This window comes from Typopeltis vanoorti, chromosome 2 (genome assembly GCF_054136105.1).
Source record: "Typopeltis vanoorti isolate ZY-2024b chromosome 2, IOZ_Tvanoo_1.0, whole genome shotgun sequence".
Classification (NCBI taxonomy): domain Eukaryota; kingdom Metazoa; phylum Arthropoda; class Arachnida; order Uropygi; family Thelyphonidae; genus Typopeltis; species Typopeltis vanoorti.
The window spans coordinates 177,249,221-177,261,929 of NC_143550.1; the positions used below are offsets into that span (position 1 = coordinate 177,249,221).

Below are 12,709 nucleotides of genomic sequence, written 5' to 3' on the forward strand. Positions count from 1 at the left end.
TCGTCTAAGGCACTTTGTACCTTATCAATCCACCTATATCTTGGTCTTCCTCTGGGTTGTTTTCCTGCCAACCTGGCAGAGAACACTTGTTTTGCTAATCTTTCCTCGCCCATTCTGTTTAAGTGACCATACCACCTGAGATTAGCTCTGCTAATGCATTCTTGGATGCTGACAATGTCAAGTTCTTTCCTAATATCCTCGTTTATAATATGATATTGCCATTGATGCCATCTGTTCACGTCTATAATCTTTCTCAGGACTCTCATATCTGCTGTCTCTAGTCTTTGGTCAAGTGTTTTACTTCTGACCCAGCTCTCAGATCCATAAGTTAAAACGGTTTGAACACTGTCTTGTATATATACAGCTAATTTAGTGTTCTGACTAATTTCTCTCTTATTCCATATGAATTTATTCAATTGACTTCCCACCATACCAGCTTTGCCGATTCTGTTGTCTATTTCTATATTTAATTTACCATCTTCAGTAAAAATCGTGCCTAAGTAGCTGAAATGTTTTACTTGTTCCACAGGTTCTCCATTCACAACACAGTTGTCATTTTCAATGATTCTGCCTATTTTCATTGTCTTTGTCTTTTTATTGCTGACCTTCATACCATATCTATTACAACAGCTATTCAATTTAGTCAGAGAATCTTGCAGACTTGTAGCGGATTTGTTTAAAAGTATAACATCATCAGCATAAAGCAAAGAGCTGACATTAACATCTCCAATTTTGATATCATGTTTAATACCACTTTCCTTCATAATGTGGTCCATATAGATAATGAATAACAGAGGGGATAATGTACATCCTTGTCTCACACCAGATTTAACATTAAACCATCTTCCAGTACTTCCTTCAATTCTAACTGCTGACTTACAACTCAAATAAAGACTAAGTATTGCTTGATATAATGCCCCATTGACACCATATAACTGCAGCGTATTGAATAGCTTCTCTCTTGGCACCTTGTCATATGCCTTTTCCAAATCGACAAAACTTTAATACAGATCTTTGTTATATTCCCATGCTTTCTCGACTATTTGTCGTAAAGTGAAGATCAGATTATTGATTTGTTAGCTATCATAACCTTCCTTCTCTGTTCTACTCTGTCATTATATGCCATGAGACTCGTAAACTTCACCATCTCTCTCTTCTTTTTCACTTCTTCCAGTAACTTTTCACATCCTCCCTCACACAGCACTTCTCAGTTCATTGGTTCCATCCAAAAATCAGCCCTTTATGACCTGAATTTTTTTTTCCAAGTGGAAAAAATTTTTCTTTATTTATTTTGTCTTTAGGTCTAAAAAAGCAAGAGTATCAAGTATTTTTCTGAAAAATACATTTCAGAATTGGAATCATTTGCCATGTAATATGGGCTATGAAAGCCAAGAAAGTTAGTGATTCTAATTGGAATCACTAGGGCAGAAAGGGTTAATTTTTGCACCAGGTAAACTAGATTTTGTATCACATTCATGAATTACTCTCCTTATCATAGTTTGCCTTTAAAAATTATCTGCTTACACTGTTTCTCATTTATTCTTACAATCTCCTTTTTTCATTTAGTCCTCTTGCTTGCTTTTTTTCTATTCTCAGTTTGATTAATCTCTTGTTGTTTCTACATTCTTTCAATCTCACCCAATGTCCTGTGAAGGACTACTTGCATGTGTGCTATTTCTTTATTCTGGACTTCTACATTCACTAAACTTTCTTGTACGCTTCAGTAATTGAGGCCAAAGTATTTGCATTAATAAGATTATTATTAATTCAGGAGGCTGGCAGGTGGCATTTCATTTGTTTAAGTTTGTTTTCAAAATCACTAAACTTAGAGCTTGGTATAGTAATTGGCGAAGGAAAGATTGCGGCAACTTTGTCTTTGCAGGAATTTCATTTTGATTTCAGTCATTTCATGAAATTTTAGGTGTACTATATGTATTTGTTTGATTATGTAGATAAATTATGGCTATTTAAGGTGGATGGTCAGAGGGGCTATGCAAAGTGCGATCTGAATGAGGATTTGTGAGTGGTTAATGTAATGTATGAGTGTCGTCTAATAGAAAAGTGGGACAGTGTAAAAGAGTAGCAAGAAAATGATCAAGTTTCTAAAAAACAAACAATTGATGGTTAAAAAAAGGTGAAAGCAATACCAATGTCGTGGAAGTTGAAAAACAGACTGCAATTAAAGGCAAGGTGGCAAGCGGCATTGGTGATGAACAAGTGCGTATGGCTTGCAGATAAAATTGAGAGAGAGAGAGAGCAAAAATGTGATGCAAGATTTGAAAGCTGAGTTGGTTAAGATAAGGCAAGAGATAAAACAGATACAAAGTGAAATCAAGAGAATTCAAGATATGTATGGAAGAGCAAACAATGATGAAAACAAATGATATTAGTATGAAAGAGGTAATGAAAGATGCAAATGGCACTGTATGTGGATTCGGTTATTAGAGGTGTGGTCAACTAGAAGATGCACAAGGTTTGTTTACCTGGAGGTAAAATGAATAGAATGATTGAGGAGTTGGATATGAGAAGTTAGTGAGCAAAAGAATTCGTAATGGTAATAGAAACAAAAGACTTGACTGGGAACAAGTAAGATTGGATGTCAGGAGGTTGTTGAGAAGGATAAAAGATAATAGTGTGATAGGAAAGGTAGTCAATGTGTTGCCCAGGTATGACAATGATGAAATGAGGTGGAGAGCAAAGATTGTGAGTGATGTGTGAGGAGAAAGGAGTGCAGTTTGTTAATTTGTGAAATGAGTTTGAAGTACAAATTGAACTGTATAAGAGTGATGGGCTGCATTTGAATGGTTTTGGTTTGAGTTACTAGGCGAGACTGCTGCTTCTGGAAGGTAGACAAATGAGTGAAGAAAATGAATCTGATCAAGTAAGAAGCAATCTGAAAGAGCAGGAGAGTAAGAAAAGATAGGTTGAAGTGGTGGATATGAATGAAGAATTGAGCATAGGGAATGAGAGAACAAGTGTGCAAGACAAACAGGGATGCTCAGGGTGAACAAGGGAACACAGTGCAAGAAAGGTTGATGCTCCAAGAGGATGTCCAGCAGCAGTTCGCTAATGAAGCCAGAAAGAATCCTAGGGATTTCTTTCAATATGTAGCCAGCAAAAAAATAAAATAAAATAAAAAAAAATAAAAAAAATAAAAATGATTGTGAAGGATGACACTGAATGGAGAAAATGGTATAAGAACAACAGGTTTCATTTCGGCAATATAAACACTATTTAAATTAAGGGGATATTAAATCCCACATTGTTTTAAAACCAAATAAGAAACTCAGAGATTGGAATCAGAGAGTTTCATGCCGAATATAGTAAACTATAAAAATATCGGCGAATACTAGCATGAGCTAATGCAAGTAGTCCTATACAATACCAGGCAGCTCGTTGCAAAGGTGAGTAATGTTCTGATCGCTATTCTTTGGTATTTTCCATAATGTTAAAACACACTTCCTAGGAAATGTATGCTGTTATTACATTATGGAAAATACCAAAGAATAGCGATCAGAACTTGACTCACCTTTGCAACGAGTTGCCTGGTATTGTACTACGTACTAGGACTACTTGCATTAGCTCACGCTAGTATTTGCCGATATTTTTATAGTTTACTATATTTGGCATGAAACTCTCTGATTCCAATCTCTGAGTTTCTTATTCGGTATTAAATCTTACATTATTTTAAAACCGAATAAGAAACTCAGATTAAATAAGATTCAGATCAAAATAAGATCGAATAAGAACAGCTATTGCAGAGAATATAGTTGGCATATTATATATATATATATATCTTTGATGGACAGCATGGATTTGCTAAAGGGAAGTCATGTTTTAGTAATGTAGTTATTACAATAAGGTGATGGCTTCATTGGATAAAGGAGATAGTTATACACAGTAGCATACTTTGATTTTGCAAAGGCTTTTGATAGATTACCACATAAGTTGATGGTCAAACTGAAGAGGATGCAGTTGGATATTAGGCTAGTGCACTGGATTGGAGATTGGCTATCAGATAGGTATCAGCAAGTTGTGTATGGGGAAACAATATTCTGGAAGAGGAAAGTCACTAGTGGCATGCCTAAGGGGTCTGTTCTAGGGCCACTGCTGTTTAACCTGTATGCTATTGGGGAAGATTTGGATGGGAATATTCAGTTGTTTGGAGATGATGAAAAGTTGAATTAAACTATGAGGAGTAGAGCAGATGTAGTCTTATAAGAAGACTTGAATAGATGGAGTGAATGGGCATGGGAGTAGGGATGCCAGTTCAATGTTGCAAATTGTGAGGTTTTAAAATTTTGGAAACAAAGATGGGACGTAGAATTTATGCTTATTGGAGATATATTGTTGGATGCGGAGGAAATAAGAGATCTTGGGGTGATGGTGGATAAGGATTTAAAGTTTAGAGGACACAGTGCCAAAATTGTGAGGACAGCATAACAAATTCTGGATATGATGCGGAGGACACTGACTTATCAAAGCGAGAAGATTGTTGTTCTATTGTATAAGGCTCTGATTAGGCCCCACATAAATTACTGAGAGCCTCTGTAGCTTAGTCAGTATAGACAAAGTCCTTTGGTCAGAAAGACCTGGGTTTGATTCCTGTCAGTGACGTGAGGAATCTTTATCATCTCTTTCGACTAAAGGTGAGTTAGCCGGTCTCATACAGAGGTAGGGGGTTTTTTCACTTAGAAACTTGGGTTTTTTGTCTCCCAGAACAGGCAAACTGGCCCCACGAACATACAAGGATTACAGTCAAGAATACGTCCCAACCATATGCTGGTTCTGAGCCTGGATAAAATTGGAGGTATTTCCCTACTGAGTGTTCCTGGCAAGATCTATGCAAGTATACTTGAGAAAAGGTTGAGAAGAATTGTGGAAGAAAAGCTTGGTGAAGAACAAGCTGGATTCAGGCCAAATAGAGGCTGTCAGGATCAGATCTTCACTTTACGACAAATAGTCGAGAAAGCATGGGAATATAACAAAGATCTGTATTTAAGTTTTGTCGATTTGGTTTGATGACAAGGTGCCAAGAGAGAAGCTATTCAAAACGCTGCAGTTATATGGTGTCAATGGGGCATTATATCAAGCAATACTTAGCCTTTATTTGAGTTGTAAATCAGCAGTTAGAATTGAAGGAAGTACAGGAAGATGGTTTAATGTTAAATCTGGTGTGAGACAAGGATGTACATTATCCCCTCTGTTATTCATTATCTATATGGATCACATTATGAAGGAAAGTAATATTAAACCTGATATCAAAATTGGAGATGTTAATGTCAGCTCTTTGCTTTATGCGGATGATGTTATACTTCTAAATAAATCTGCTACAAGTCTGCAAGATTCTCTGACTAAATTTAATAGCGTTGTAATAGATATGGTATGGAGGTCAGCAATGAAAAGACAAAGACAATGAAAATAGGCAGAATCATTGAAAAGGTCAACTGTGTTGTGAATGGAGAACCTGTGGAACAAGTAAAACATTTCAGCTACTTAGGTACAATTGTTACTGAAGATGGTAAATTAAATATAGAAATAGACAACAGAATCAGCAAAGCTGGTATGGTGGGAAGTCAATTGAATAAATTCATATGGAATAAGAGAGAAATTAGTCGGAACACTAAATTAGCTGTATACAAGACAGTGTTCAAACCAGTTTTAACTTATGGATCTGAGAGATGGGTCAGAAGTAAAACACTTGACCAAAGACTAGAGACCGCAGATATGAGAGTCCTGAGAAAGATTAGAGGCATGAACAGATGGCATCAATGGCAATATCATATTAAAAACAAGGATATTAGGAAAGAACTTGACATTGTCAGCATCCAGGAATGCGTTAGCAGAGCTAATCTCAGGTGGTATGGTCACTTAAATAGATTGGGAGAGAAAAGATTAGCAAAACAAGTGTTCTCTGCCAGGTTGGCAGGAAAACGACCCAGAGGAAGACCAAGATATAGGTGGATTGATACGGTACAAAGTACCTTAGACGATAGAAATATAAGATCTGATAATGTTGGAGTCTTGACAAGCAACAGACTGATTTGGAGGGAAATTGTAGATAGGAAGGTGGTAATGATGTAAATTTTTCATGTAGTACTGTCATATTCTGTACACCCTTTGAGGGTACATGGCAGGAATTTGATGATGATGATGATGGTGTTTTAATTGTAAGTCAATAGAGTGCTGCCTGATTGTTTATTTTACAATGCACTCTTCCTAAAAAAATTATTGGCCTTGTGAGCGGAAAACCAAGTGAGATAGCCGAAGCATATAGTTAAGTGCAAATAGACCATGACTGTTTGTGTAAAGTTTTACTGAAGGAATTTGTGTTAGAGAAAGAGAGAGAGAGAAATCAACCGGCTGTATTACTGAGTTTTATGGCAATCAAAAGATATTAGTGGTACAGTCTCAATAAAATAAATTTTTTAGTATCCATAGGCATAAGGCTTGTAGTGCGAAAGGTAGATAAACATAGTATGCAATAGTATAACCAAGAAAGGTTACGAGAGAGAAAGTGCACACTGCTAATTAGAATAACAGTATTTCAAAGGCGCAGTAATCAAGCAGTCTTTATAAATAACATGAAATAGCATCACGGTTTACACCGAGGTTACTAAGATTCTATTCACATTAAGATAAGGGAAGAGAAGCCATAAAATGCTTCCTTTTAATTGAAAAGGTGAAAGTTCTCGACTTCATAAAATAAATAAATAATAAAAAAATCGTATGCTGAGTTTACTAAGATTACATTCAGATAAGCTTTATTAGAGCATGTTGTTGTAATTGTTCTATTTTATTGTTGTCTCTTACTGTGTCTAATTTATAAATTAAACTATCATAGGTATGGTATGTATAGAAAAAATCATAGTATATATAGGTTTCAATACTATCTGTGGTTTCATGTATCTGTGGGGGGAGGGTCTTTGAACCTATCTGCCACAGGTGGGGGGGGTGTATTGTACATTTTTTTTTAAAAATTATGTGTATGATTATGAGCCAGAGACTTGGGAGTGTTAGTGGAGAGTGAATTTAGGAAGCACATAGCAAAGGTGACTGAAACAGCTAATCAGATTACTTTGTTACTGAAGAATACTGTACAGAGTAGAGATAAGCAGGTTATTTTTCCTCTTTATCGAACCTTGATAAGACCCCTGTCTTGACTACTGTGCTCAGATCTATGTGCCACGGTTTCTTGCTGGGGAGGAGGGGGGGGGGAGGATCCAGAGGCAAATGACCAAGATGTTAGCAGGTCTATGGAATGAACCTTGCGAGAACAGGTTGAAGATTTGTGGGTTACAGAAATTGGTTGATAGGTGTAAAAGGGATGATGTGATTGAGACATACAAATTATTGAGGAGTTTTTACAAGATTAATTCAGAGGAAATTTTTCAGAACATGTCTGATGGTGGGAGAATTAGGGGCCATCCATGGAAATTGAGTGAGAGTGTAGTTAGCAAGGATGTCAGAACTAGGTTTTTTGCTTGGAGAGTGGTGAATGACTGGAATAGGTTGCCAGAGACTGGTGCAGGTGCCATGACTGTGAATGAGTTCAAAGCAAAATAGGATAGATACCGCGCAAATGTTGAATAGTTCCTGACATCATGTTTAGTGCCTCCCTCGATAAGTCTAAGGACTCCTTGGGGTAACCCATAATAATATTAATAGTAATAATTATTATTTTTTAGAGTAAAATTTCTTGAAATAGTTGTCTAAAATTGTTCAATATTTCAGCTCCTGCTTACCTTTGATCCAATTTTGGTGGAAAAAGTGGCAACACTCTTGACATTAATAACACAAGACAATCCTGCAATGCCAAGACTTTACTTGACAGGATTTTTTTTCTTTATTTTGATGTACACAGGCTCTAATGTATTGCCAATTGGAAAATTATTGCAGATGACCCATGCTTGCCAGGCCTTTCGCTCAGAGGAGGTGAGAATATAATTTTGGTGTGATATATTCTAATTATTAAGTTATATTATTATATCCATTATAGAAATGGTGATATAAATTATTGTCAGTGAAGTGTAGTCTGCTTGGAACGTAGTATTGCTCCTCCCTCCAAGATGTGCTTTTCAGTTGAGCTGCATGCCAAAATGATGGACAATACTGACTTTTCATGTTATTATAAATAGAATGATTGTGGGAAATTTTAGAATCAGAAATTGGATAATGAGACTTATTTGTATGTATGATTTAGGCCGAATAGGTTATTTTTATATTATGACAATACTCTTCAAACAATTAAATGATGTGAATGAGACATTGTACAGAGTATTGTATAACTTATATTTAAACTTTTATGTTGGTAGTTATAATTGAAGAATGTGCATGATGTATATGATGAATGTACAAAAGGGTAATTTGATGTAAAATCAGATGAGAATGTACACTCCAATTTTTCCCCCCATCTGTATAGATCACATTATGAAAAGTTGCCTTTAAAGCTGATGTCAGAATTGGAGATATTAAAAAATGGCTAAATAAATCCATTATGAGTATTTTGACTTCTAACTGAATAGAATAATTTTGTACTAAATTTGATATAAAATTAGCAATAAAAAGATAAACTGTGAAAATAGTCAAAACATGAGACGGCAACTGCATATACTGGATGTAGAACATCTAGAACAATTAAAATGTTTTAGCTGTTTAGGGAAATGTTTAGTAAAGGTTAATCTGGGTACTTTGGTCTCTTAGAAGGAAAGAGGAAATGTTAAGAAAGACAGCTCTTTGATGGTAGAGAGAACTAGAGGAAGACCAAGATCTTGATGGATTGCCTTAGGACAGTGTGGCTTAAACTTTTCTGGATATGGCCCACTAATTCCTATATTTCACCCTTTAACAATATATTATAATTTACCACCAAAGACGAATCTTCATCTACAGTCCATAAGTGAAAAATCATGGAGTTGGCATAACATACAAAATGAAGCTGGAAGAAAGTCATCATAGAAATGGTATATATAGTGAATTATACCAAAATATACAAAATGAATTAAATTTATATTTTTATTATAGTTAGCATATTCGCTCTCCAGTCAAAAGTCTGTGGGTTCGAATCCTGCTGTGGGAATGGATGTTTGTGATTGTCTGTGAAAATACTAGTTGTGGTGGCAAGCACAGGGGCACGGCAGTAGTGTCCGGCGCCTGTGTGCAAAACTTTAGTTGGCGCCCCTATTCCCCCCCCCCCCCCTCCAATAAAAAAATCACCTTGAAAAAAAAAAACGCTTTTTTTTTAAGTATTTCCTTCTCTTTGGAGCCTTTACTATCCTGGTGCCTGTGTGCATCGCACACATTGCACATATGGCCGGCACACCCCTGGGTGGGCAGCAGATAGCATTGGTGTTGATGATGTGGTTTGGTGTAGTTAGTGGATTGAGTGGTGGAGATGGAGAGTTGTAGAGTAGGTATCCTCTCTCGATGAGTCTTTGGACTCCTTGGAGGTGTCACATAATAATAATAATAATGAGAAGAATGGCACTGCTTTCTTTCAGAGCCCAGTAAACATATGTCATTTTCTGCTGGAGAGTTTTTAGTATCATATCTGGTTGCACATTTAACTGATTTCCATTTGTTTTCAGACAAATAAGTGTTGACAATTTAACTTCACTATTATTAGTTGAGAGGAATGGCAATGAGTGCTTCATTGCTATATCTGTGAGTTCAAAATATTCTGACTGCACATTCAGTCAAAAGTCTGTCAAGTTTTCTTCTAGAACAAGCTCTTCAGTGACATGTCTATAGCTAAATCTACAGGATCTCTCTTTCAATGGAAGGTTGCCCTTGATATTTTTTCTGTACTCCATGTAAAAGAATTCCTGACACACAAAAATCCTGTCTTTAGTTCTGTAATTTTTTTACATTGCTTGCATAGGCCTTTTGAGTGCTGCTTGAAGTCTTTGATAATCAAGCTAGAAATTTTTTCTCCAGATATAAGCATTAAATCAATTACAGTGATTCAGAAATGATTCAGAATATAGACTAATTTCCAGCCTGCAGAATGGATACCAGTAAAATGGCAGAGAATAAAAATAGCAAATATTTTTGTGGATAATTAGAGAAATGTCATCAGAACAGAAACTTTTGTTATTGTTTGAATAAGATTCTTCTGATCTTTTTCTAAATGCAAATCAGTCAAAGAAGATATTGAACGTTATGGGATTGAAGTTGTGGGAGGACATGTAATAAGATTGTCTGTTACAAGAATTAGAAGAAAAGTTAGAAGCCTGGAAATTGGTTTTTCTATGGGTAATGATTCAGTCAGTGGAAACTGTTCAATACTGAGCAGGCAGCTTTGGAGGAGAACTCAGTTTATGCAAATACAAATTCAAGTAAAAAAAAAAAAAAAGAGAGAGAGAACCTTGAAATTTCAGTGTCATCCTCTGAAGAAAACATTGTATACAACTTCGCCACATGCATTGGATAGTAAAGCATATGGGGATGTTGTTTGCTAGTCGATTAACTTAGCATCTAGATTGTAAAACTTTGGCTTGGGTAGATGCTAAGTTACACCCAACTGCATCAAACTAAAAAAAGAAGTTTACATACATCAGCTAAAGCACCCCGTATCTATACCCGGTTGGAAAAAGCTTTGTTAAGGGAACAGATCCACGAAGCACGAAAAAACTTAGCATCTACCCAAGCCAAAGTTTTAAAACTAAAATTAGAGCTATCCAGCTACGTTAATCCAGAAATTTGGGATATTTTAGACAGGATCACAGATGACTCGGCCAAGCACCTATTACTCAAAAATAAGGAAAAATTAATAATGAAGTTTCAAGCACTAAAACAACAAGAAAGCACAAGGCAATCAGGACGCCATTACCAAAGGAGCAGCCAGTCACAAACCGACATCACAAGGAGCAGCCAATCACCCACAAACGAAGGTATTTAAGGGAGCAACCAACCACCATCGGACTACAGCCTGGTTATCAACAAATACAACTACAACCTCACCCAAGGTGAACTCGCACTGCTGGAAAAAGGCTGAACTACACCATTGCGCCGAGGTCAGTAAACAAACCTGATATCATTTATCATATCGAGAGAGGTCTACGATCTCTCCCTGCCAATTTAGCTGACAAAATAGGTATGGAAACATCTTGCATGCTAAACTCAAACAAAAACTAAGCAACAACCTAAAAAAATGGAAAAAATGGCCATCAAATCCCTAAAAAAAATAACCAGGACATTATAATCACAAAAGCAGATAAAGGGAATGCTACTGTTGTTTTTGATCGGACAACCTACATAGAAAAAATGAACCATTTGGTATCGGACCACAACACCTACCAAAGGTAAACTGCAACCCCATGAAACACATCAAAAAGAAAACAACTGAATTAAATCTTCCTTTAAATCCGTTACCACATGGCCAGAAGAAACAACCAAAAAACTAATACTTCATTATGCCCATCTGCCCAGAATTTATGGCCTGCCAAAAATACACAAAACAAACACACCACTACATACGATTGTTGAAGGAATCGGTAGCCCGAATTACGACTTAGCCAAAACATTAGCTGCCACACTCAAGGAATTGGTAGGTCATTTCCCTTCCTACATATAAAAAAAAAAAAATAAATAAAATAAAAAAAAATTAAAAAAAATACACATTTCATAAACAAAATTAAAAAACATTACACTCAACGACCAAGATTTATTAGTTAGCTTTGACATAACTTCCCTTTTCACCAATCAGCAATACTATTATGCTCCTACGTAGCATAATAGTAGCATAATCGAGCGTAGGATATATTTTTAGATATCCTACCACAACAATTTTAATAGCATTTAAACATGCCCAGACCAAAGCACATTATATGAGACATCAGAGCCAAAAACAATCCTTGATCCTTCATGACAATTTACATCATCAATTAACCAAACAACCAGTGGAAAAATTGTATGGAATAGAATCCAGAAGATGAAAGATAAATGCAGAACACAGTTTGTCTACTTTGGATCATAATAAATGTAGTATTTCTGATCCCAAAGCTATTGCAGACACTTTGGGAGAAAACATTGCCAGGATCTCAGCAACAGTTTCCTATCCTCTTGGTTTTTTAATTTTGAAAGAACAACAGAGAAACAGAAGCTAAGATTTTGTACCAAGAGGATTGAGCTGTACAATCAGCCACTTCTTAAGGAGGAATGCAAAAGAGCCCTTTCACTGTCCCCCCACTAGTGCAGTCGGCATCCATTATGAGATGATAAAACATCTCCAGGTCTTCTATGGATCTCCTCAACTTGCTATACAGCAGAATATTTACAGAGGAAAAGTTTTTTTGACTCTTGACATAAGTCAATTTTCATTGCCATCATAAAGCCAGGCAAGGCCATAAATTCTGGAAGTGTGGGCATAATGCAGTAATAGTAGCTTTTTAATTGTTTCTTCTGGCCCACCTGATCACTGACTTGATTAATTCTGATATTTTTTTTTTTTTTTTGATGCAGTTTGTAGGGTTATAGATAATCATTGGTGTGTGTTGTGGTCGGATACCACTCTGCATTGAACCTGATATCAAAATTGGAGATGTTAATCTCAGCTCTTTACTCTATGCAGATGATGTTATACTTCTAAATAACTCTGCTACATGTCTGCAAGATTCTCTGACTAAATTGAATAACTCTTCTAATAGATTTGGTATGAAGGCCAGCAATAACAAGACAAAGCCAATGAAAATAGGCAGAACCATTGAAA

At 36.1% G+C, this 12,709-nt stretch overlaps 1 protein-coding gene across 1 annotated transcript in view; it reads left to right on the plus strand.

Annotated features, from left to right (window-relative positions):
* Nucleotides 1-12,709, plus strand: part of Rme-8 (receptor mediated endocytosis 8) — a 1,025,705-nt gene that overhangs the window by 594,520 nt on the left and 418,476 nt on the right. Inside the window, exon 29 of the mRNA XM_090414028.1 lies at nucleotides 7,735-7,935. Within this exon, the coding sequence (XP_090270154.1) occupies nucleotides 7,735-7,935 (201 nt within the window). The remainder of the gene's footprint in view (nucleotides 1-7,734; nucleotides 7,936-12,709) is intronic.